This window comes from Lampris incognitus, chromosome 2 (assembly GCF_029633865.1).
Source record: "Lampris incognitus isolate fLamInc1 chromosome 2, fLamInc1.hap2, whole genome shotgun sequence".
In the NCBI taxonomy this organism is placed as follows: Eukaryota; Metazoa; Chordata; class Actinopteri; order Lampriformes; family Lampridae; genus Lampris; species Lampris incognitus.
In genome coordinates, this window is record NC_079212.1 from 116,178,464 (window position 1) to 116,205,812 (window position 27,349).

Consider the following 27,349-nt stretch of genomic DNA (forward strand, 5'->3'; position numbering starts at 1 on the left):
TTGTCAACATGTGTGGTTACAGACGCCGTTTCAGATGCATCATGACTACCACGGACGCGTTGCAGTATTTACAGGCGTTGGACAGCGGCCATTTTAAATTGTTTGAAAAATAGTATTAAAAGTTGTTAAAATGTTAATTTTGGTGTCAGTTAGTTTCTTAACAGACATACTAACATATCCATCCGTCCATTATCCGCTTATCCTGCTCTCAGGGTCGCGGGGATGCTGGCACCTATCCCAGCAATCATTGGGCGGCAGGCGGGGAGACACCCTGGATAGGCCGCCAGGCCGACACCCCCCCCCCCACACACACACACGTTCAACACAAAAAAACTTAAAACGTTAGCAATATATCATGGTATAATTTACAGAAAGTTTCTCTCACCCTGAAAATAGAAACACAATAGGTCTATCCTATGTTTGCAGTTTTTCTTGTCCCTTGTCAATCTACTTTCCATTTGTGCCACATTTTCTTCTCTTGCCTCTAGCTTGGAATAAAAATGTCATTTTTCAAAATTAAAATTTTACATGAATTAGCATAGGCTAACTGACTAACTTAAGTAACGCATTAATATCTCAATTGGGTATTTATCTTGACAGAATATAGTTTAAAAAGCATGGCGTAAAATGACCGCCACGATCGTTCTAGTAGTTTTTAAGTTCCATCGTTGTTTGGGACTATTTCAATATTTACTTTCAGTTCTTTTTTTTTTTACATTTCACGTTTTACAGGCCTTGTTATGTTTGTTGGATTAGCAATATGTGTTTTCCGTTTTGTTTTTCAGGTAACATTTTCACTTTTTCAATTTTGCTATTCGAGTTCGACCACGTCTCTCAGAAGTTTACATTGTTTAAAAATAGTATTATAGCTGTTAAAATGTTAATTTTGGTGTCAGTCGTTTCCTAACAGACATACTAACATATGCAATGCATTAATATCTCAACTGGGTATTTATCTTGACAGATTATAGAGTTTAAAAACCGGCCGTCAATTTGACCGCCTATGGTCGTTTTAGGTAGGAGTGAAATCCTGGTCGTTCTAGTGTTAAGAAACAGGTTATGTATTTTAATGCAACATCAAACTATATCGATATAAACGGTATTGTCTCATCCTATATCTTGTTTGAAAATATATCGAGTTAACGTAAAAAGTTAATGTACCGCCCAGCCCTAGTTGTGACCATTATCTACAGGCCAGTGGCCACTCTTTCAAGGATGAGGATGTGCATATCCTTGATAGGAAGGAACGCTGGTTTGAACTGGGAGTCAAAGAGGCCATCTATGTGAAGAGAGAAGGACCATCCCTGAACCAAATTGGGGGGGGGGGGGGGGTTAGAGTGCATCTGTCGCCATCTTACAATGCTGGGATTGCAACTATTCCCCAATCCTCTGAATAGTACACATGGCCATTGAAACTCTAGTTAATGGTGACGCTTATTTGCATATGAAACCAATTGTTGGTTTTGGTCATTTTGCAATTGTGCTGTTTATAAGGATGGGGATACCTGCAGTCAGGTGTGTGGTGACGGTGGTTGGAATGATATATGGGTTCAAGGTGGAGGTGGGATTACATCAAGGATTGCCTCTGATTACGTTCTTGTTTGCAATGGTGATGGACAGCTTGACAGATGAGATCAGGCAGGAGTCTCTGTGGACTATGATGTTCACGGATGACATTGTGATCTGTAGCGACAGTAGTGCGCAGGTTGAGGAGAACCTGGAGAGGTGGAGGTATGCACAGGGAGAAGAGGAATGAAAGTCAGTAGGAGCAAAACAGAATACGTATGTGTGAAGGAGAGGGAGGACAACAGAATGGTAAGGATGCAAGGAGTAGAGGTGATGAAGGTTGATGGGTTTAAATTCTTGGTGTCAACAGCTCAAAGTAATGGGGAGTGTGGAGTGGAGAAGGATGTCAGGAGTGATCTGCGACAGAAGGGTACCAGCAAGAGTTACAGGGAAGGTTTACAAGATGGTAGTGAGACTGTAACTGACTAACAACTGCTTTTTGTCTCTACATTGTGTAGTTGAGTGTGTAGTTGAGTGAGTACTTTTCTTCAGAAGAAAAAAACACGGGCATCAATCACATAGCTTGTCCTCTGCATCTCTCCATACAGCTCTGAGCATAGGTGCTCACTCACAGTAGGTCATGTAAGATGTAATATGGCTTATTATGCATACTGACCACAGTATAAAAACATAAAAAAACCTATAAAATAAAAACATTATAAAATATAATTAATGCACAGTATAAAACAGTATTTTTCTTTTTATAGTGCAAAAATATAAGAAACATAGGCTAAAATAAATACTTCCAACCAGCATACCTTCACAAGAAAAAAACATGGGCATCAGTCACATAGCTTGTCCTCTGCATCTCTCCATACTACCAAAAAAAAAAAAAAAAAAAATATATATATATATATATGTAGGACAGGATTATGAATGAGTATATTAGAGAGACAGCTCAGGTTGGACGGTTTGGAGAAAAAGCAAGAGAGGCAAGATTGACATGGTTTGGACATGTGTGGAGGAGAGATGCTTGGTTTAATGGGAGAAGGATCCTGAATATGGAGCTGCCAGGGAAGAGGGAAAGAGGAAGGCCAAAGAGGAGGTTTATGGATATGGTGAGGGAGGACATGAAGGTGGCTGGCATGATAGAGGAAGATGCAGAGAACAGGAAGAGATGGAAACGGATGATCCGCTGTGGCGACCCCTAACGGGAGCAGCCGAAAGAAGTAGTAGTAGGAGACCTGCAGTCAGCTGAGACTGAAGAGGCCACTTATGAAACGTTTCTCTCAATAAACATTGTGTCCAGATGAACTGGTTCAACTTCCTGGGATTTCCTTACCTGGATTATTGAGCATGCATAAAGACGATGTGAAAACTTGTGTTGATTGCATATCAGTATTTCTATAATACTTTTTTGAGTAAATACACGTGGTTGTCATCTTTTAATTTGGTATTATAATGGATCTTTGGGACTAGACTTTAACATCTGACTGGCATATTTGTTTTTTTCCTTTTATTTTGTTTTGCTGAGGTAACTCAGGAAAACAGTCTTCCCTTTATTCTCTTCAGACGTCACCCCTCACAATATGAATACACGATGGTCACTGATGACTTCAGCTGTCCATTTTGGCATGTATCCCCAATGACTGAATGTCTCGGGTGTAATGTCTGGGCTAAAAGTAGAAAACATTATAGCTTGCCTTCTCTTGCATTCATATAGAATCCATCTGAGCTACAATCAATCCCTGATTCAGTTCACTTTTATTGATATGGTCAAAAGGGAGGAGACAGGTTAAAGAAGCATTTTGTGAGATTAAGTGAAATTGAGTGAGTGAGGTAATGTGCAGCTCATCGCACCTTGATATGAGCAGGGTATGGCATTTAACCATCTAAAAGTTTCCCTATATTCACCATAATACAAGAAACTGGTTGTCGTTGAGCATGAAACAAACATTTCCTGGTCTGAGGAATCCTGGTTCCTGCTGTTTCACACTGATGGGGGACTAGGGTACACGGAAAAGCACATGGTGCATTTGGGTAGTGGCACTATAACTATGTGGATTGTGTTTTCATGGCACTCACTATTCCCTTGACAAAAGTAGAGCAACATTAAAAATCCCTCAGCATATATGAGCATTACTGGCAATCAAATGCATCTCTTCGTGGCAGCAGTTGATCAGTCTGTGAATGGATGTTTTCAGGAGGGGTAATGCCTCAAAGACTGGCCAGGCAAAGGGTTTTTTAAGCCACTTTTTGTCATTGTACATTTGTTTGTTACAATGAAATTTATCTTCTGCATTTAACCCATTCTATTGTTTAGGAGCAGTGGGCAGCTGCAGCACCCAGGGATCAACTCCAGTTCTTCTTTCCATTGCCTTGGTCAGGGACACAGACAGGAGTATTAACCCTAACACGCATGACTTTTTGATGGTGGGAGGAAACCGGAGCACCCGGAGGAAACCCACGCAGACACGGGGAGAACATGCAAACTCCACACAGAAAGGGCCTGGGATGGCCTGGGGTTCAAACCCAGGATCTTCCTGTTGTGAGGCAACAGTACTAATCATTGAGCCACCGTGCTGTTCCACAAACAAGACAATCATGTCATCTTAGAAGTGCCCTGCCCAGTTAATAGATACCTACTCTGAACTATGCCCTTCGCACTGCTCCAAACTCCTCCTCAGCAGTAATCCATCGTGTGTGTGTGTGTGTGTGTGTGTGTGTGTGTGTGTGTGTGTGTGTGTGTGTGTGTGTGTGTGTGTGTGTGTGTGTGTGTGCACAAATAACAGAACGCAAGAGAAAAATTACACTTTTTAATAAGAAAAAGTCATAACTTTCTTAAACTCAAAACAAAGATAACCATACACACAAAATCCATGCAGACTATGAATTAAAGAGGTATTGTTGAAATGACACACTTAAGGTGCCGTATGACCCCTTGTGTGCATTAGGAGCACTACATCTGGTAAAACTTATTTAACCTAGCATCTGACACATTTCTGAGTGTTATTCGGTCTATGCACAATCCTAAGTAATGTCCCTCTTAACAAGGCATTATGCAGGTTGCATTCAGCTGGTGAAATCTATCAACAAATTCTGTGGCACTCTTAGCATAACCACTGCATTCAAACTTTAGTAAAACCTTGTCATTCGCCTGGCATTGAACAGTTAATGTTTACAGCAATCCATTAATAAGTCGAGTTAAAGCAACAATCCTGATGGTGTGTTTTTGTTGAATCCTCAATGGTGATACTTGAGTACATTGGGGATTGGCCTCTCCAAATCTCAGTGATCCGGTCAAAATTAAACGGTCACCAGTACTCTGTATCATACTGAACCGATCGTAGCGTATGTTGCTAAAGGTTTTAATCAGGTTTTAATTCTGGTAACTTGATCAACCACTTCTACCTGTTAGCCACAGCTTTGGTTTTCCTTCATACTTGCCTCTACCTACCTTATTCTTGTCCATTTGGCTGCAATGATGAAGACTTACACGCTGCTAAGCAGCATGTCATTTATACAGAAGCTGATATATTGGGGTAATCACTAAAAGCCAGTATTTGAAGGGTTTACATATGTAACCCATATGACATATAGGGCTACCAATAGTCATTGATTCAGAGGTGTAGTGACATGCCGCTCCTTAAGGGGCGCACTATGCAGCTCACAAGGGTAGAGACTGCTACACGCAGTCGTCTTTTTTTTGGGTGAGCGTTCTGGAAATTGTGCTCTTGAACCGACGACCGAATTTCATTATATATAGCCACAGAAAGTTAGAGTATTGACATTTTTTTTATTTTTACAAGTGTTATGTATAATCAGAATCTCATCTGTGAGCTTACGAGACGAAGGTCTGTCGAGTTTTACGTATTTGGAACTCCGGTGAGTAAAGCACGTTTTTGTGCTAGTTTATTGCTAACCACTGAAGGGAAACGATAACGCTGGATCATATAGCTGTTAAGATACTCTTCATAAAACCAGTCGGGGTTATAAGAATGTCTAATGTTTGAATACCCTGTACTTTGGTACGTATTATATTGTAGCGAAGTTGCTACCCCGTCAGAATTGTGCCAATTGTCCTGTTTTACCCATCAGGCACTGCGTGCAGATTGTCAGTTGTTATTTAATGTTTTGTAAGTGTTTTATGTGTTTATGTGATTACCATTTGTTGTGGTGTAATTGTAGTTGTCATTCTGTTGTGTTGTGTAACCTTGGAACTGAAACCCTGAACGACTTTGTCGTTCGAGTAGATGACCACCATGTATTGCGTCACATTTCCGTGAGTTCTTGTTTCTGTGTGAGTTCAATAAAGAGGCTGCAAAGTTACCTTTGTCGTTGCTTCTACGTTCGCCACACTGTTGTCAGAAGTGGGATGGAGCGATCGTAAGGCCATCGGAAGCGTAGGCGCCCTGCGGCGTAAAGGAACTGATCTGCTTAAGCGCGGGGACGCGCTTCCCGGAGGAGGGGGTAGTGTAACGTGCATGGATAAGAAGACACGCTGGCCGCTGGCTGGCAATTCTGAGCCTTTAGTCGAGCGGTTAGCAATGCTTCCTGCGGCGCGGGCGATACGGGTTCGCTTCCCGGCCGCGGCTGTTCCTGTGGTTGCGTTGTCCACCGAATTCGCTACATTATCATAGTTATGAGAACGTTACTTTTTAGAGCTCACTTTGGTGCGTACTGTATCATTGTGTCATGTTGAATGTTTTATAAGATAGCTCACGTCAATAGTTAGCTAGTGCTAAGCGCTAACTTAGTCGGTGAAGCATTGGGGAATTGTGTAGCATTAAAGATGCGTGGCACTTATCCTGTTGACGTTAAAGCCATTCGGTTTAAGTGGTTAGCGCACTTAAATGGTTTGTATTGAGGCTACACTAGGATTGCACTGATTTTGTGTAACAGAATTATATATATATATATATATACACTACCGTTCAAAAGTTTGGGATCACCCAAACAATTTTGTGTTTTCCATGAAAAGTCACACTTATTCACCACCATATGTTGTGAAATGAATAGAAAATAGAGTCAAGACATTGACAAGGTTAGAAATAATGATTTGTATTTGAAATAAGATTTTTTTTACATCAAACTTTGCTTTCGTCAAAGAATCCTCCATTTGCAGCAATTACAGCATTGCAGACCTTTGGCATTCTAGCTGTTAATTTGTTGAGGTAATCTGGAGAAATTGCACCCCACGCTTCCAGAAGCAGCTCCCACAAGTTGGATTGGTTGGATGGGCACTTCTTTGAGCAGATTGAGTTTCTGGAGCATCACATTTGTGGGGTCAATTAAACGCTCAAAATGGCCAGAAAAAGAGAACTTTCATCTGAAACTCGACAGTCTATTCTTGTTCTTAGAAATGAAGGCTATTCCATGCGAGAAGTTGCTAAGAAATTGAAGATTTCCTACACCGGTGTGTACTACTCCCTTCAGAGGACAGCACAAACAGGCTCTAACCAGAGTAGAAAAAGAAGTGGGAGGCCGCGTTGCACAACTGAGCAAGAAGATAAGTACATTAGAGTCTCTAGTTTGAGAAACAGACGCCTCACAGGTCCCCAACTGGCATCTTCATTAAATAGTACCTGTTAGAGCCTGTTTGTGCTGTCCTCTGAAGGGAGTAGTACACACCGGTGTAGGAAATCTTCAATTTCTTAGCAATTTCTCGCATGGAATAGCCTTCATTTCTAAGAACAAGAATAGACTGTCGAGTTTCAGATGAAAGTTCTCTTTTTCTGGCCATTTTGAGCGTTTAATTGACCCCACAAATGTGATGCTCCAGAAACTCAATCTGCTCAAAGAAGTGCCCATCCAACCAATCCAACTTGTGGGAGCTGCTTCTGGAAGCGTGGGGTGCAATTTCTCCAGATTACCTCAACAAATTAACAGCTAGAATGCCAAAGGTCTGCAATGCTGTAATTGCTGCAAATGGAGGATTCTTTGACGAAAGCAAAGTTTGATGTAAAAAAAATCGTATTTCAAATACAAATCATTATTTCTAACCTTGTCAATGTCTTGACTCTATTTTCTATTCATTTCACAACATATGGTGGTGAATAAGTGTGACTTTTCATGGAAAACACGAAATTGTTTGGGTGATCCCAAACTTTTGAACGGTAGTGTATATATATATATATATATATATATATATATATATATATATATATGTAGTGATTAAGTAATGATATTGCAATTCATATACATGTGAATGAAAAGAAATTAATGAGTTATCATGTTAGAAACAGATATAGAATAACATATTGTAGCGATTCATGAGGCAATCATAGGAACTGCCGCGGCCGGGACACGAGCCTGTATCATCCGCACCGCGGGAGACACCGCTAACCACTCGACTAAAGTGTCAGACCTGTCATCCAGCGGCCAACGTGTCTATTATCCATGCACGTTACACTATTTACTATTTTGCACTATTTGTGTAGATTGGGTTTTTTTTAACTACCAGATAGAATTTGGAAGCTTGTGATGGCGAACCCAGCCCAGTGAGACTGTGGACGATCATAGAAGCGGTGGCCTACCTTAGGATCTGTCCCAGGAAGCATCTGACAAGCCTGAATCTTCATCCAGATACCAGATGAGAACTCATACACATTAGCCTATTTCCTCTACCAGGGTAGAAATAGTCATCGTTGAAGTATATTCAATACACTCACGGATCAGGAACTGAACTCTTGGACCAACACATAAACTCAAGGACAAAGAACTGGATTTTTCTTTCATCTAAAAATGCTAACACTCATTGAGGGTTGTGATTTGAATGAGGTTTTCTTTGGTTTATTATTTTATTTATTTTAAAGAGCTCTATTTTGTTTTATTTCAATTCTTTTATGTAAAAGTCAGCGTTGTGTATATTTTGCTGTTGTGAGGCAATAAAATTGTCAACTGTTCAACTACACATCAACTCCTCTCGTGAGTTAGTCAAGGCAAACCCCTCACCGAACCTAGTTAGATGTTAGCGCCTTTACTGCTACCCCTAGTTTGCACTGGAGGCGCTACGCATAGTTTGAGATATTTTTCTCTAAAACCCAGATACACATTGATTCTTTTCATAATCACTTTATGGTGTATAAGCTATTTCAATACTTCCTGTTTTCACTGGCAGTAATTGCCATGACCTGGCCTCAAGCAAACCTGTCAAGTCATTTTGTATATCCGTCTTTGGATTTTTTAATCATCATGTGGGCGTTATTGCATAACACAACAGCACGCATGTTTCTACCTGTCATCCTATTTGAAAGAGCCAGCTAACTGCATGTGTGTGTGTGTGTGTGTGTGTGTGTGTGTGTGTGTGTGTGTGTGTGTGTGTGTGTGTGTGGCAGGAATGAAAATATCTATTTATTTGCATGAAGGTTGTCAAAATATTCCGTTTATATTCCCAAGGGAATAACGTTTAATGTGATATTTCTTATTTCTTTGTGTTACGTTACAATGATGCCCCCTTCAGGTATAACCTGGCTGTCTTTGCTACAGTCATTCCCTTTCTGTGGTGAAGACGGTACGTCAAAATATGAGCTCTGCTTCTGTTTTGTGATATAAAGTGTCAATCTGCTTACAAGTTTTATCTATCTGAAAAGTGCCTTATGAATATACGTAGATGACAGTGCATGGAGCTCAGATAGTTGTGAATGTTTATTTTGCTTATTTTTATTGAATATATTTATGCTAGTTGAACACGTTCTGAAATGCTAGCTAATAAGGTGCGAAGGGCTGTTGCGAACATTTTAAACAAACTGACTATTTTATTATCAGGTACAGGAGCACTATTTATATTCTAACTTGAACTCTAAAAGCGGTCTATTAGTGACTGATGCAAGTGATCATTTGCCTGTCTTTACAGTGTTGGAAATTAACGAGTTAAAATTAGGAGCAAAGAAGCGTCCGGGTAGCATAGCGGTCTATTCCGTTGCCTACCAACACGGAGATCGCCGGATCGAATCCCTGCGTTACCTCCGGCTTGGTCGAGCGTCCTACAGATACAACTAGCTGTGTCTGCCGGTGGGAAGCCAGATGTGGGTATGTGCCCTGGTCACTGCACTAGCGCTTCCTCTGTCAGTCGAGGCGCCTGTTCGGTGGGGAGGGGGAACTGGGTGGAATAGCATGATCCTCCCACACGCTACGTCCCCCTGATGAAACTCCTCACTGTCAGGTGAAAAGAAGTCGCCATGTGGGCCATGTGGAGGAGCCATGTGGTAGGCTGCAGCCCTCCCCGATTTGGCAGAGGGTGTGGAGCAGCGACCGGGATGGCTCGGAAGAGTGGGGTTTTGTTCACGAGTGAGTGTAGGATGGAGTGGGAGATTGACAGGTGGATTGGTGCAGCATCAGCAGTAATGTAGACGTTGTACCGGACCATTGTGGTGAAGAGGGAGCTGAGCCGGAAGGCAAAGCTCTCAATTTACCGTCAATCTTCGTTCCAACCCTCCTATGGTCATGAGCTTTGGGTAGTGACTGAAAGGGTGGTGAGATCGCGGAATGAGTTTCCTCCGTAGGGTGTCTGGGCTCAGCCATAGAGATAAGATGAGGAGCTCAGACATCCGGAGGGAGCTTTGAGTAGAGCCACTGCTCCTTTGCATCGAAAGGAGCCAGTTGAGGTGGTTCGGGCATCGCCTCCTGGGCGCCTTCCTTTGGAGGTTTTCCAGGCATGGCCAACTGGGAGAGACCCAGGGGTAGACCCAGAACTCGCTGGAGGGACTACATGTGCAGTGTGGCCTGGGAACGCCTTGGAGTCCCCCAGGAGGAGCTGGAGGGCGTTGCTGGGGAGAGGGACGTCTGGAGTGCCCTACTTAGCTTGCTGCCACCGCGACCCTACCCCGGAGAGGTGGCTGAAGATGAATGAATGAATGAATGAAAAGTGTATTATACATTCAGACATTTGCTTTAGGTCACCAGGAAGAGAGAGTGCGTCCGCCCTTGTAAGTATTCATCACAAACTACTGGATTTCCTTTAAATTGGACCAAGTACTGACAACACATCTTTTTGCTGGTGCATTTTGCTGGGGCTTAAGCCCCGAATGTTTAGTGTAGCCCCAAATATAATTTTAAATTTAAGCCTATGTGAAGCCCGACCAAGAACGTAACGTGTGTGAATGAGTTTTTGCCGGGCAATCACTTTATGACACGACCCGGCGCAGATCGGTCAGGAAGCTTAATCCCAGCCACAAATGGCACCTTCTTCGTTTGTCCGAATTATTTCCTTACCACTGAAACATTGCGGTATTGACGTGTTTCCGTGTGGTTGCATGTCCGACTCAACGTATTGTTAAAATGAGGAGAGGTCGAGATGACGGTAAGGAGGCCTCCCAGCAGAGCGTTGCGGGCGGCAGCTGCGGGAGAAGAGACGAGGTAGACTTTGGTGGTATTTTAGGAGATGGATGACAATGACGAGCTGGCCTACCGGAGGGAGATCAGGAGCAAATACAGGGACCTGATCAGCTCTGTTCAGTAGAACAGAGAGGCCTTGTCGAGCCCCATCAGTAACAAACTCACCAAGGTTTTAAGAGGAGGCCAACAAGCTTGTTAAAAATGTACGCCAGCCTCGAGAGGCAGCTCTGGATGCCCAGCTCCTTGTTGTGGTCACAGACGTGGGTAAAGAGAAGGCCAACCAACTGTGTTGATGGCATTGCTTTTGACCCTTCTGTCTTTGGTGAGCATCTTCTGTCCTTCATGGGTCTAAACCAACTGGAAAATGCAGAGGAAGAATAGGAAAATGGACCTGGAAATGATGGCTACCTTCCCAGAGATGCCTGGCATAGGTTGGCCAAAAGAGTCGTTTCAGAATAGCACCCACCTTCCACTATGTGATGGGTTCATTCCATGCAGAGCCCCCCCCCTTCCGAAGCAGCGGGTAGTGCCACAAAAGAAGTCACCCAGCATGGAGGCCAAAGGAATCATGCCCACACAGCTGAAGAAAATGGAAGAATCGCACCACGAGTCCACTGAGAAGGAAGTGGAGAGGATACGAGAGGTTACTTTGAAGACTCAAGTTCACCAATATTCAATAATGAATTTGTCATTGACCCCCACTCCTCTTCTCGGACAGTCGAGAACATTTTCCATACATCTTTTCTGATAAGGGATGATTTGGCAATGATGTACTTAAATGATGACGAGTTACCCTGTATAGCTCCTGTCATGGAGGGGGCGGCGGAAATTGCAGCAAACAGTACATCATCTCCATCAGCCCCAAGAGTTGGATGGAGCTCATTATATGTTGGATATAAGAACCTTTGATTCAAAACCCAGAGAATAAGTGATACATGTCACCCTTTTCATCTGTAAATTAAAATGTGTTCAGTTCTTTAATCTTTGCAAAAGAAAAAAAAGGGCAAATACCCGGAAACGTAACGTGTGTGTGTGTGTGTGTGTGTGTGTGTGTGTGTGTGTGTGTGTGTGTGTGTGTGTGTGTGTGTGAATGTCCGACAGTCTTCGTAACATAGCCTGTCCAAATAAATGCAGGTCTCTAAACTCCTTGTGTGTGAGTGAAAGAAAATTTAATGTCAATAAACTAATGTTAAAATTAATTTTATTTTCCTCTAGTCTGGTACTGTAGCATGTCAGTGTTTAATGATAGCAAGTGTTCTGCATCTACGCAATACCAATAACTAACTATTAATATTCTTATCACAATTCATAATTAATCTGGAGAGTAACCAACAATTTGAGGTACACATTTCAATGATTAAGATGTGTACTTTGAATGTAAATAAAAGGTGCCAGAGTGCATAAAGAGCATCAAAATAGAGCTTATAAAAAAAATAAAAAATTCCGGACCCCCCCCAAGAAGTCCGGGCTAAACCCCGAATGTCCTCAAATCCCAGAAAAAAACCCTGTCTGGGACGCTGGGCAGCTGAGACTTCAGGGCTTGGGATAATCAGGAACTGGGTTACTATAAAACTGCCACCAGCAAAAAGCCATTTCTTGGGCAAACACAGGGCCTCTCTTCCAGATGGTAGTGAAGAGTTTCAAGAAGCCTGGCTTTTCATTGAGGAAGGTGTCCCCTTGACACACCGAAATCCTCCCAAGTATACGGCAGGCTGAGCAGATCTGCTGAGCCCCTAGTTGGTCAGATCATACTGCCACATCGGGAGCGGGAACAGGATCCAAACGCAGACAGCGGAGACAGGCTGGTCTAGAACAATGCTTTAATAAAAACATAGATACAGGAAGCAAGGAAGGCTCGAGTCAAGGTGTGAAGCATCTGGCTACCAAAAGTCAACATAACGATCTGACCAAGAGTCTTCTACTTGGTGTTTATTGGTGGTTGGCAGACAACGAATTGGTGCATTACCGCCTGTGGCTCAGAATGTCTATTAGTTACGCCCCCCCAACCCCCCCCCCCAACTCTAATTACTGTAAGATACTGAAAGAAGATCCAAACTTCAATTACCAAATATTCCAACTCTGTTCCTTTCCTCAAAACTATTGCACCCCTTGCTTCAAAAATATAGTAATATACCCTCCTCCATTGCCCTCACCTCCATCTCTGCAGAAACTATCATATATTCTTTTAACAAAGTCTAATTCTGGTTTAAGCCAGGTTTCCTAAACACCTTTTTTTTTAAAAAGCTCTTTAATGAATCCTTTAAACTCTTGGCCATTCACTATCAAACTTCTTGCATTCTATTGTAAAATAGTCAGATTGTCCCATCACCTGGTCTTCCCAGCTTTCCATCTGCTTCAAGTCTTTTATTAATATGCTCCCAGGATACATATTTTATACCCAAAAACTTCTCAGCTCCCTTAAATTTTTAAATTTTCTCTATTTTGTGTTTGACTTGATCGGAACAGTTGATAACATAAGCAATGAACATAATCAGCTTATCCACCGTCAGTGCTGTGTTAGTTTTCTTTGTTTGACCGACTTCTGATCTCAAAGGTTGATTAACTTTGTCCGTTTCATCCCTTCTCCTTTGTCCTTGTACCCACTTAACTACTTCTGCAAAGTTTTTGTTAACAGCTTTCCCTTGCCCTTTATGACTTCACAACCATCATATGTTACCCTGTGTTGGCTACCACAATTACAACACCTTTTCTGCACATCATCTCTGCAATCTTCAACTCTGTGCTCACCTCCACATTTGGGACACCTCTATGTTCCTTTGCAAACTGCTGCTATATGCCCATATCTCTGGCATTTGTAACAGCGAAGCAGAGGAGGGCTATAGGGCCTAACTGGAAAGCTCATACATCCTATTCTAACTTTTTCTGAAAGTACAGACTCCTGAAACTCCAGAAGCAACCCTTTCGCCATTAAGTGTTTTCAGCAATCTATTTATTCTGCTCACCTGGCCCCCACAAATACTCCTGTTTGAGTCCAGGTTGCTTTGATAGCGGCCTTCAGCTCGTCTGCATTGTTGGGTCTGGTGTCTCTCATCTTCCTCTTGACAATACCCCATAAGCCACAGAAGGTCATTGCTGAAAGGGCTGGCTGTTCGCAGAGTGCTGTATCAAAGCATATCCATGGAAAGCTGACTGGAAGGGAAAAGTGTGGTAGGAAAAGGTGCACAAGCAACAGGGATGACCGCAGCCTTGAGAGGTTGTCAAGCAAGGCCGACTCAAGAACTTGAGGGAGCTTCACAAGGAGTGGACTGAGGCTGGAGTCAGTGCATCAAGCACCACCATGCACAGACGTGCCCAGGAACTGGGCTACAAGTGTCGCATTCCTAGTGTCAAGCCACTCCTGAAACAGAGACAATGTCAGAAGCGTCTTACCTGGGCTAAGGAGAAAAAGAACTGGACCGTTGGTCAGTGGTCCAAAGTCCTATTTTCAGATGAAAGTAAATGTTGCATTTCATTTGGAAATCAAGGTCCCAGAGTCTGGAGGAAGAGTGGAGAGGCACAGAATGCAAGTTGCTTGAAGTCCAGTGTGAAGTTTCCACAGTCAGTGATGATTTGGGGTGCTATGTCATTTGCTGGTGCTGGTCCACTGTGTTTCATCAAACTCAGAGTAAACGCAGCCATCTACCAGGACATTTTATAACACTTCATGCTTCCATCTGCTGACAAGCCTTATGGAGATGCTGATTTCATTTTCCAGCAGGACTTGGCACTTGCCCACAGTGCCAAAACTACCATGGTATTACTGTGCTTGATTGGCCAGCCAATTTGCCTGACCTGAACCATTGTCAAGAGGAAGATGAGAGACACCAGACCCAACAATGCAGAAGAGCTGAAGGCCGCTATCAAAGCAACCTGGGCTTCCATACTACCTCAGCAGTGCCACAGGCGGATTGCCTCCATGCCACGCCGCATTGATGCAGTAATTCGTGCAAAAGGAGCCCCGATCAAGTATTGAGTGCATAAATGAACATACTTTTCAGAAGGTCGACATTTATGTATTATAAATCCTTTTTTGATTGGTCTTATGTAATATTCTAATATTTTGAGATACTGGATATTTGATTTTCATGAGCTGTAAGCTGTAATCATAAAGATTAAAACAAAAAAGGCTTGACATATTTCACTTTATGTGTAATGAATCTAGAATATATGAAAGTTTCACTTTTTGAATTAAATTACGGATAATAATGAAATTTTCCACAATATTCTAATTTTTTGAGATGCACCTGTATATTTAATGATGATGCATTGGTGAGAATGAGAATGAGAACATTCACCGACATGCATTGGTGGTTAAAATAGTCTATACATACAAACGCCCTACCCGAATGTTGATTTGGGTAACATACGAGATGACAGGATACTTGTTACAATTAACATGATTTTGGCGACTGTACATGGTTTTATTGAGTGTTAATTAATTGCCTGATGTATATCTTTTGTGAATAGATTTGCAAGCTATGACCACCTGATGGCGTTTTGGTTTTTGATTGAGCCTTCCATTTATAAAATGGTCCGGGTCTCAAGAGTCAAATCAGCTGCCAAGATGAATGAAATGGTCACACAGGCAGTGGTTACTCACTCATTAATAGTTGTTTTCTTGCCTTCGTAATTGTGAATGTAGGATGCAGCATACAACCTAAAGCCCTTGTCCAATTTGCTGGTTGGTGTTGTTTGCTGGCAAGTTCTGTGGACATCTGTTACTTTGAGCTTTGGGAGCTCCTGCAAAGAACGGGTGTAAAACAGCGCCATCGATAGACTTGAAACACACAAGCAGTATTAGGTAGAATGCGGAAATGATTGTGCAAAGAGCGCTTTCAAGTCAATGTGGGCATGAATTTGATTTTGACAGTTGTCTTAGCCAATCATATTTTGTTGAGTTGTGGGCGGGACAATATTCCAACATCTTCCGGGTATTCGTGAATTTGATAAGCGACCAGCGAAAGTATTCAATGGGTGAGCACAGGTTGTAAGTGACCGCAACCCTAATGTCATTTTTTTTACCTACTTTTAATTTGAGATAGCTATACCTATGTATGGGGACTTTTATGTTGAAGAATGTTTTTCCTTGCCGTCCGACTAGAGCAGGGGTCGGGAACCTTTTTGACTCGGAGAGCCATAAAAGCCAAATATTTCTAAATATATTTCATTGAGAGCCATATAGTATTTTTAACGTATAATAAATTAAATATGTCTTACTTTTAATGCGACTTCTGGTGCTGCATGGTTTTGCTGATGGCCTTGTAGTCTGGTTCATACGTGGTGAGGTTGAGCTTCATGCAGGCGTTGAGGCTTCCATCAGTTAAACGTGAGCGTAGGTTGGTCTTAATGTTCCTCATATGCGAGAAAGACTGTTCACATGCATATGTAGAGCCAAACATGGTCAATACGGCAATACTCACACGCTGCATTGTGTGGTATGTCACAGGAAGCTCGTTCCAAGTTTTAAGAATCAGCTGGTCTTCAGGTTGAAGATTTTTCATTTCTGTCCACTTGTGTTCCCTCGCCAGCTCTGCTCGCTGTCGCGCAAGACTTTCCAACTCTCCATTAAGTGACTTGAACTTACTCATCCACATGTCTGATGCCTTCAGGTCAGCAACTTCCAGCTCAAAGTCTCCGATAGAGACCCCGGGGATGCATGTCAGGTCGATTTTGTCCACTGCACACTCATGTGGATGAGTGATGAACTTGAAAAGACCAGTGCGCGCACGAAATTCTCCAAAACGTGCTTTGAATGACTGCAGGAGATTGAACGTAAAGCCAGCTAGCTGCTGGAGATCCAGATGTTGAGTGGAGTCACTTGCTAAGCATGCATCTCTAAATTGTTGCAGTCTTTCAAAGTGCAGAAGACGACCTGTTTCAATGTCCCTGAGAAAGACTTCCAGCTTGCTTTCAAATGCAAACACTGCTTGTTGAAGGGATGAGATTGTATTTCCAATACCTTGCATTTTCACATTGAGCTGGTTCAGATGGCCAGTTATGTCCACGAGATAGTGAAACTGCAGGAGCCAGTCAGTGTTGTCTAGCTCAGGATGCCTGACGCCTTTCCTTTCAAGAAAAGTCCGGATTTCACTCAGACAAGCTGCAAAACGGCTGAGCACCTTCCCCCTTGACAACCAACGCACGTTGCTGTGTAAAAGCAGACCAGGATAATGATTCCCAACTTCTTCTAACAGAGCTTTAAACTGGCGATCATTTAAAGCTCGGGCAACAATAAAGTTGACCACTCGAATGACCAGAGACATCACCTCGCCAAGCTCCTGGCCACACGTCTGAGCGCAAAGCGCCTCCTGGTGCAGGATGCCATGAAAACTTAGGATGGCTCTCTTTTCATGTTCACGGAGAAGCGCTACAAATCCTTTGTTCTTCCCCAACATACAGGGTGCACCATCAGTACAGACAGAAATAAGTTTATCCATCGGTAGTTTTTTTTCTTTAGCAAACTCCATGAAAGACATGAATAAATCCTCTCCTCTTGTTGTCCCTTTCATTGGCAAAACAGCCAAGCTTTCCTCACGCAGTGTGTCACCTGCAGCATACCTGGCAATGATACTGCACTGAGATAGATGGCTAACGTCTGTTGACTCATCTAACGCGAGAGAAAAGTATGTCCCGGCGTTTATGTCCTTAATTTGTGTTTCCTCGACTTGATTTGCCATCATGATGCTACGATCGTGCACAGTTCTTGCTGACAGGGGCATGTCTTTTATTCGTTTGATTATCTTGTCTTTATTTGGGAAGTCATCAAACAGTTCATTGGCCACATCAAGCATGAATGTTTTGGCATACTCGCCATCTGTGAATGACTTTCCATTCCTTACTATTGCCAAAGCCCCCGCAAAGCTAGCGGAATTCCCGTCACCTTGCTTGGTCCACACACGTAGTTGCTGCTGACTCGTCTGCACTCTCCGCTGTAGCTCCTCGCATGCCCTTTTCCTGCTGTCCCCCGCTGGAGATTTCGATGCAAATGAAGCATGGTGCGTATCGAAGTGCCGCTTTATATTTGACCGTTTCATCGATGCAATTTTATCATTGCATATTAGACATACCGCAGATCCTGCTCTCTCCACAAATGCAAATTCCTCTGTCCACGCAGCCTGGAATGCACGGTAATCATCGTCTTTTTTTCTTTTCGCCATCTTTTCCGTTACAAGGGTTGAAGCGGATAAACTAGTTGGCTATCTGATAAAATTGATTTCTTCACCTTTACAATGACCCGGACATGCTCGCGAGCCATTGGTTCCCGACCCGACCCGGAGGGTGACCCGTGACCCGTGAAATTTATCTTCAAAACTAATTTCTGTTTACTTTAAAATGACACAGTATTATTAAGAAATATCACAAGTATTTTAAAATCAGTTCCAAACTGATTTTTTTGAAAAAAAAATAATTTTCAACTCAAAATTGTCTGGGAGCCATATGCCGTCACCGGAAGAGCCATATATGGCTCGCGAGCCATAGGTTCCCGACCCCTGGACTAGAGGAAGTTCACGTTGGCTCAACGATAAAGCAGGTGAAGGCATGTGCATGTGAGATTACAATATGAAAAGGATCGTAGTGTTCACTGCATAACTCTAGAATTAGCCTAAATGTTTATGATTACTGAACAACAATTGAGTCGAAACATTGATAAGCAGTTTAAAACGTTTGCGACCAGAAGACTGTTAGATATGAAGAGCACGTTGCAGAGTTTCTGGCAAGTTGCTAGCTGTTTCAAGACGTATCTCAAGATGGCGTTCTAATATTTTCCTAGCCCCTTGATAAGCGGAGCGAGGTACGTCATGTTTTACGTTAAGTATAGTCTACTATTGCTCATGTGTTTTCTTTTGTGGTACATTCCTCTAAATGTATATTATTTTGTGAGGCTATGAAGTAGTTAACCTAATTGTATTGTGACTGCCATTCTGTTCTTTATAGTTTTCACGGTGCTCGACAATAATGTACCTGTGTGGTGTTTGAAGCAATTAATGCACCCGTTGAGGCTCTCCACGTTTCGTCTTTATTAAAAATATCGAGGGCAGCTACAGTGAAAACTCGCTGCTGAGCATCGACGACAACTCAACGCCTCATCTGCCGTCTGCCATCTGGTGTGTCGAGAACGCCTGAAGTCCCGTCATCAGTCCATTGGCCCACGTTTGTAAACAGCACGCAAGCAAGATCATTACAGTAGGCTACCGAACGCACAGATGCAGTGGGAGACCTTTTCTGACAAAAGTAGCCAAACGTTGATATCCACGTATTGGACTGAAAGTTACCTGAAAATGACTGTATATTTTCTGATTGTAAAGAGATTTAAAGACTTTAGTTACATGATCTAAGAATAGGCCTACAGTTAATTTCATCTCTTAAATTTAGAACTACTGAACCTGTGTTATTGTAAGACAGTCAAAAGGGGAAAATTGTGTAATTGTGCTGTACTCTGAGATTTGCTCAGTGTTTGTCTGATAGAAATCCTTTAGGTGTTTAAAGTAGTATATGTCTAGTGGTGTCACTCAGTGCTAAAAGAAAGTCTATATTCACTGAAGTTCCAACCCAGACTCAAGACACTCTAAAATCATAAGGTAATCATACAGCTGTACAAGCCAAACAAAATGTCGATCCCTGAAGAGACAACGGTTGACACACAACAGGTTAGGTCAAGCTTTCGTGAAAGAAGCTTAACAGACAAGGGCAGAGAGATGCACGATCAGGAAACAAAGAAACATGCGAAGGCATTTAACAAGGCTTATAATTCCTGGAAGGAGGTAGCAAGAGAAGCTAGAACAGCACTGAAATCATTCTGTTCACATGAAGACCTTGATAAAATTGAAAAGGCTATTCAAGCCAGGCACAACGTAATAAGCCAACATTATGAGCTCATCCAACACAACTGCACTGCTACTCCAGATATTGTTCATAAAATGGATGCCTGTCTTATAATAACTGCAGATGTGACATTGTAAGTAAACGGCTAGAGACCGTTGATGAGGCCTTCAATGTCCATCTTGAGAAGGAAAGAGTGAGGATGGTGCTAAATAAGGATGAGTATACGTCTGTCTTTGGAGGTACGAATACAGAAACCGTAATCTCAGGGTTGTCGCAGAGATCAGAGAACCACTCAAATTCCTCCTCCAAGGCTTTCAGCAACCACTCAAATGCCACCTCCAAGGCCTCCAACAAGCGAGCTGGAGTCCTACAAGAGAGGTATGGAAACCTCTTCATTGTACAGAAAGCCTTTCGAGACAAGCTAATGAAATGGCCCAAGGTTATCCAAAGGAGTTGAATCAAGTGCAACTGGACTTGGTATATATCCGTGAAGACGTTTCGCCTCTCATCCAAGAGGCTTCCTCAGTTCGTGCCTTTCTGACTAGACCAAGCAAGTCTGACTGGCTGGTGATGAGACTCAGAATTTATCCTCTCGGAGTCGTTCTCAGAGCTATTGATATGCGTGGCTCTTTGTGATCCGATGTTTACCAACGCCCGTCGCTAACAGAGCCATAGATATGAGTGGCTCTTTTGTGTACCGATGTTTGGCTGTGCCCGTCGTTATCGGAGCTATTGATATGCGTGGCTCTCCTGTGCTCCGATGTCCAGCCGTTTTGCATTTGTTTAGCAGCGACGGTCGTTGGGGGTGTTAGTTTCGACTTCATTATTCAGTTGATTTCTTTTATGAACACTAATACTGTTTTTAGTAGTTTCCAGTCTGGTTTTAGAGCACTTCATAGTACCGAGACGGCTCTAGCTAAGGTCACTAATGACCTACTGCTGACTGCAGACAGAGGTGTCCGCTCAATTTTAGTTCTTTTAGACTTAAGTGCTGCCTTTGACACGGCCAATCACAGTATCCTCTTACATCACTCAGAGACTTGGGTTGGCATCAAGGGCTCACTTATTACGCTCGTACCTCACCAACAAAACTTTTTCTGTTGTTCTGGGTAACTCCTCGGTGGCTCAGTTGAGTTGTGGTGTCCCTCAAGGCTCAGTTCTTGGCCTCTTGATGTAAAGCACTATACAAACTCAATCTATTATTATTATTATTATTATTATTATTATTATCATATATACATGCTGCCCCTTGGCCAGGTCATTCAAAATCACAATGTGCTCTACCATTTTTATGCTGATGACACTCAGTTATACATGCCACTAAAAGCCACAGATCCTAGTGCCCTAGCAAATCTCCCTTGCCTCTCTGACATTAAATCCTGGATGTCTGAAAATTTTCTCAAATTTAATGATGATAAGTCTGAAGTCATTCTGTTTGGTCCCAAAAATTCCATCAGCACTTTGGTTACTAATCTTGGTGGTCTGTCAGGTAGTCTTAAGCAGGCTGCTAGGAATTTTGGGGTAATATTCGATGCAGTTTTGATAATCAAACATGTTGTTCAGTCATGCATTTTCCAGCTCAAGCTAATCTCCAAAATTAGGCCATTTTTATCAATTGCTGATCTGTAAAAAGTTGAACATGCTTTTATTTATTCTCGGCTTGACTATTGTAATGCACTTTATTCCGGTATCAGCACGTGCTCCCTCCACCGTCTTCAGTTGTTACAAAATGCCGCTGCTCGGCCCATTACCAGGACAAGGAGACATGACCATGTCACCCCTGTGCTTGCTTCCTTTCACTGGCTTCCTGTTATATTTTGAATTGATTTTAAAAATATACTGCTCACTTTTAAGGCTTTAAATGGTCTTGCTCCTTCATACATTTGCAATTTATTGATTTGGTATATGCCCCCTCAACCATTAAGAACTGCAGATTGAGCCCTGTTAGTTATTCCTAGGTCTTGGTTTGTTACAAAGGGTGATCGGGCTTTTGCTGTTAGAGCCCCCACGCTATGGAACTCTCTTCCTGTTGAACTAACACAAACCAAGTCTCTAGCTTCTTTTAAATCTCATCTTAAAACTTTTCTTTTCATGACAGCTTTTAGAAATGTTTGATATTTTTATTTATACTGTTTTTTATTTTTACTCTTACTTATTTGGTCTTACTCTTGTTTTTGCCTTGTCTGGTTTTGTTTTTCTTGTGAAGCACTTTATAACATTGTTTTAGAAAAGTGCTATGTAAATAAAATTATTATTATTATTATTACTTGATATTTTGATAAACTTGTATTTGATTAAAACAGACTGATAGATATATTTAATTGTTTTCAATTATATTTAATTTTCAGTAGTATCAAAATCAGCAACGACGTCAATAAAAACCTAGCATTACAAAGTGCTAAAAATACATTAAAAAAAAAACAACAACTAGAAAATATATTTAACAACTTGTACTATCACAGAGTGCCAGTCTGGTGCCTGGGAGGAAAACAATTATCTGACGGAGCGAACACAAATGTTGTTTGCATCTGTGACCGAGCTTTTCGTCTTGTAGAAGTTAAGGAGTTGTCTCCACGCTGGACTGCAGTTCAGCAACTCTTGATTTCCTTTATGAAAAGAGGAAAGAAAATATATTAAAATCCATGGTTGTGCATCTTACAGGGGGGGAAACTATTTACAGTGTCGTCTTCATGCATGCTAAATAATCCAGGTAAGACGATCAAAGAAGGTTGAATCAGTTCATCTGAATACGTTTATTCATAGATGTGTTTTATCAATCATCTAAGTGACCTCTTTAGTCTAAACTGACTGCAGGTATCCCCACCCTTATAAAAAATACAGTTGCATAATGACTGAAACCAACGACCAATTTCATATGCAAATATGGGTGTGACCATTAACTAGAGTTTCAATGGCCATGTGTAATATTCAAAAATGTTATTAAAATTAAATCTCCGGATGTACCACATTTCACTGATCACATTAACTCTGTGGACAACCACGTCAAGTTCTCCAGGGAGGATGTACAAAATGACAGGTTAGCTTTCTTGGACTGTGAAATTGCTATTGGTGATGGGGAACATTTGATTGATGATGTTTACTATCCTACACATACTGATCAGTACTTAAGGTTTGACTCTCCTCATCCACTGGAGCACAAACTAGGAGTTATCAGGATGCTGTACCACTGAGCTGACAACATCCCCACCGACACAACAGCTGGGGAAGGGGAGAAATCCCACATTAAACAGGCCCTGATTAAGTGTGGTTATCTTAACTGGGCATTTGTCAAAGCCAGGAAGACGCCTAAACAGTGCACCAGCCAATCGAAGAGAAGAGAAGGACAACAGCTGCCGAAGCATAAACCAATGGTGATTCCATATGTGGCGGGAGTGTCGGAATAGTTGAGACACACATTTTCCAAACACTGCGTCTGTTGCTTTCAAACCCCAAAACACGCTGTGCCAGAAGTTGGTCCACCCCAAGGATCCGGCCCCCTGGCACAAACAGAGCAATATAGTGTACGCTGTTAAGTGCCAGGAGGATTTCTGTGACTTGTACATTAGGTAAACTAAACAGACACTGGCCAAGAGGATGGCACAACACAGAAGAGCTAACGCGTCAGGCCAGGACTCCGCAGTCTACATACACCCATCTACAGGCCAGTGGCCACTCTTTCAAGGATGAGGACGTGCACATCCTTGAAAGGGAGGAACGTGGGTTTAAATTTGAACGGGGAGTCAAAGAGGCCATCTATGGGAAGAGGGAACGACCATCCCTGAGCTGGGGGGGGGGCTAATAGTACATCTGTCACCATCTTACATCTCTGTAATTGCAACTATTCCCCAATCCTCTGTGAGTAATAATAATAATAATAATAATAATAATAAATCAATCTTATATAGCGCTTTTCTAACACTCAAAGTCACTTAACAATAAATGGGGTGAATAGTTCACATGGCCATTGAAACTGTAGTTAATGGTCACACCCATATTTGCATATAAAACTGGTTGTTGGCTTCGGTCGTAATGCAACTGTATTGTTTATAAGGGTGGGGATACCTGCTGTCAGTTAAGACTGAAGAGGTCACTTAGATGAGTGATGAAACATATCCGTCAATACACGTATCCAGATGAACTGATTCAACCTTCTTTGATAATCACAGTGATGTTATCGTCATTCCTCAATACAGCTAAATACTACACAGACCACTTTTCTGGAGCGATTAAACGAGCCATCAGCAATCCTCCTACTACTTTATCCTCATATATTCTTGACTTTAAAATTAAAATGTATTTTGTTGAACTTCATTCAAATAAATGTTTTTATTTCCACACCGAAGTCTTAGCTGCAGACTAAAATAACACAGAAGTTCGTATTAGTAGACTCACCCACAATGCACAGTCCCTCTTTGGCTCTGGTAATGCCCACGTTTATTTGGTTAGGATCACCCACAAAACCCACATGTTTGGAAAGCCAGGCTCTGTTTGGCTCATGCTCAATCTCCTCGCTAGGCAGAGAGCGCACAGTGGATATAATGACGTAACGCCATTCACTTCCTACAAGACAAAATTGTTCATTAGGTGGAAGGCAAAACAGCTATGTCAGGGTTGCAATGTTTTCCCCATGACCTAGGTATTGTAACAGCAGATTTGCATGAGTAGTGTATAAGAAAGACAATTTCAAATGCTTTTAGGTTGGCTTCAATTACATTAGCCTCCTTAGATCAAGGCTGGATTTTGGACCGGACATGCCAGGCGAGTGCCCTGGGGCCCCGGACCACGAGGAGCCCTAAAAGGTCAGGGGTCTTGTGTTCGCATATAGTAGAGATACCCAATCATACCCTACAAGGGACATTTGTTCCAACCCAATTCGCATTATATGAGTGACTTAACTTTGTGTAGTATCACCATAACATCATCATACTTTCACAGTCTGCGACATAGACAGTATAAGAAACCTGTTGTCGAAGCAGAAGCCTTTTTTGGTTGCTAGGGACTCGTTTGAAGCACAGCCATAGATATTACAAATATAATATACCATACTAAATATGCCAGGGGTGGTTTCTAAATATATCACAATGCCGGTTTGAAGAGTTTACACCTTATGTTTACATTGTAGCAATTAAGAGTGCAACATGTGCCTCGTGTTTACATTGTAGCATTGAGAGTGCAACAAAGTCTGTCATAGGGCAAACTTGATGCTTATGATCAAATTCATTGTTTCATTGTGTATAGTTAAACAAATGTCCATCCATCCATTTTCCAAACTGCTTATCCTGCTCTCAGGGTCGCGGGGATGCTGGAGCCTATCTCAGCAGTCATTGGGCGGCAGGCGGGGAGACACCCTTGACAGGTCACCAGACTGTCACACAGGGCTGACATACACACACACACACACACCGATTCATACCTAGGGACAATTTAGTATGGACGATTCACCTGACCTACATGTCTTTGAACTGTGGGAGGAAACCAGAGCCCCTGGAGGAAACCCAGGCAGACACAGGGAGAACATGCAAACTCCTCGCAGGATGACCCCAGAGGTTGGACTACCCCGGGGCTCGAACCCAGGACCTTCTTACTGTGAGGCGACCGCGCTAACCACTGTGCAACCGTGCCGCCATTAAACAAATGTGCTAGCTAGAATGACCATACTGAAAAAGAATTAAACAGATAGTTTTACTAAAATACGCCCATATTTCACTAAATTATTTGCTCTAAAATAAACATTTATTTCCTGTTGGTAAGCCGTTGTAAGTGGGAAGAAGGCTTCACAATATGTTTGCGATGATGTGAGCTGCTATTCTCATCTTTGTTTGTTTTGTGATTCAAAATTGTGTTGTACTTTGTAGTCGCCATCCGAATCCCATGCAGATTGGCATAGCGTCGACTACCATGTTGGGTATTTGCATTAGTTTTACATTTAACGATGTTTAGTATTGTTTGCGTAGCCTATCTGGGGGGGGGGGCAATGGACGTGCTTGCCCCAGGGCCCCCTGGTGTGTTAATCGAGCCCTGCCTTAGATAGTTAAGGTAAAAGTTTGTACTGAGCATAAGGTTCAAGAGACTGAGAATCATTGGATAAACATTAAGTTTGTCTACATTATGGGAACCCCCCCCCCAAAAAAACCCTTCCACTTGGTTAGGATCACCCACAAAACCCATGCTGGGTGGGAAGCAGGAATGTATCGTGTCACCTTGACTTTTGGTGATGGTTGTGACGGTGATTTCGCTCAATTTGATTCCCTGCAGGTAAGCTCTGACTTCTGACACTTGGGCATTGTAGGGTGACAGAATCACAATACTTTGTTGTTTGACACCTTTTTCCACCAGTTTTTTAGCTATCTTAACCTGTGTAAGAACCAAACCAAAAGCAGTATTAAAATCATGAGGAAAAAACACAATGTAACTCTACATTTATCTGTTACAATGACATGTTTTAATGCATGTCAATGCAGAGGAAATTAGAGGTTAATACTGTACCACTATGTCTCTCTCTTCAATATTTGCTTTGGAGTTCTCATTGCCCTTTGCTGTGCTTACAACCAGGCTGATCTCCTTGCCTTTAATGTCCCCAAAAACAATTGGTTTTGGTCTGTTATCAACAAGGAGAACACTACTTGGGTGTTCCACTTCTGTTTTGAGAAGTCCATCATAATACTCCATGGATGGGAACTTGCATATATCATCATGCTGTGAAGGCATATGATTGACAATTGTTGAATAGAATCCACTTATTGAATTGCAAACACTAATAAAAATAATCAAATATTACAGACTTGTACAAAGTGACATGTAGTGTGAATGACTGATAAAATATTGGTGTTCTCGCCATTCTGTACTGGGTGTCCAGAATCACTGCCCTGCTCTTGTAAATTGTAAAGCAGCGTTCAAACAAGGACTTAGACATCCCCAACTTCCTCACATTCTCATTCTTGACAATGGGACGTAATTGCTTGTGGTCACCAAGCAAAACAATCTGAAGAGGAAATGGAGGTATTATTTCAAAATTCAGCATGACCTGGATTCAACAACTAGATGAACTGTCCTCTACATGCAAATGAAACACAAGGATGATGCAAGGATCATGCAGGTAATCATGTAATGATCAAGAGGGAACCAAATTTTGCGGAAACATATTTTCAAGAACATTTCCAATAGCCTAAAAGCATACCCTGATCCTCAGCGTGAGAACAACTTCCAGATGTCATTTTGTATGATCAGTCATGTTTCCCCCATTTCCCAATTGGCTGGAAGTGAAAAACTATCTGCAGCTGAACTTTAAGGGAGCAGCACCAGTTCAACAGGCATGCAAGTCTACGAATATCAAGAAATGCCCAGCCGACTGATGTCACAATATCAGTGCTACAGCTTGCAATCAGCCTGCTCAATTCGGTCAGTGAGCAGCAATATGACAATATGGTTGCTTAAGTCCAAATGAGTAAGACATGTACTTTGCAAGTGTCTCAGAAGACATGCACAATAATTGATGTTAAAAAAAATCTTGCTGCGATGACATATTTTTCCTATAAATTCTACTCCACTATATTCAAAAGTTATAAACATTTATGCTACAATGACTAAATTGTTTTGATTTTTAGACGTGCATGGCGTAAAAGCTGAAAACATCGACTCCCGTATTTTCACAACGTGTGTCTGGTGTGTGTCTGTGTGGGAGTCT

At 42.1% G+C, this 27,349-nt stretch overlaps 1 protein-coding gene and 1 pseudogene across 4 annotated transcripts in view; one reads left to right on the plus strand and one right to left on the minus strand.

The window, feature by feature from the left end:
• Positions 1-10,888: 10,888 nt before the first annotated feature.
• On the plus strand, positions 10,889-11,741 carry LOC130131641 (non-structural maintenance of chromosomes element 4 homolog A-like; annotated as a pseudogene).
• Positions 11,742-21,987: 10,246 nt separating this feature from the next.
• Positions 21,988-27,349, minus strand: part of helz2b (helicase with zinc finger 2b) — a 47,110-nt gene continuing 41,748 nt past the window's right edge. For 2 of the 4 annotated variants that reach the window (XM_056273615.1, XM_056273618.1), the window contains 5 exons: positions 26,501-26,647; positions 26,152-26,361; positions 25,866-26,019; positions 24,058-24,225; positions 21,988-22,271 (listed from right to left, as the gene is read on the minus strand). In XM_056273615.1, coding sequence (XP_056129590.1) covers positions 22,159-22,271; positions 24,058-24,225; positions 25,866-26,019; positions 26,152-26,361; positions 26,501-26,647 — 792 coding nt within the window. In that variant the 3' untranslated portion in view covers positions 21,988-22,158. Of the gene's footprint in view, positions 22,272-24,057; positions 24,226-25,865; positions 26,020-26,151; positions 26,648-27,349 lie in introns of those variants that run through there. The other 2 variants (XM_056273616.1, XM_056273617.1) reach the window with 2 other exon arrangements.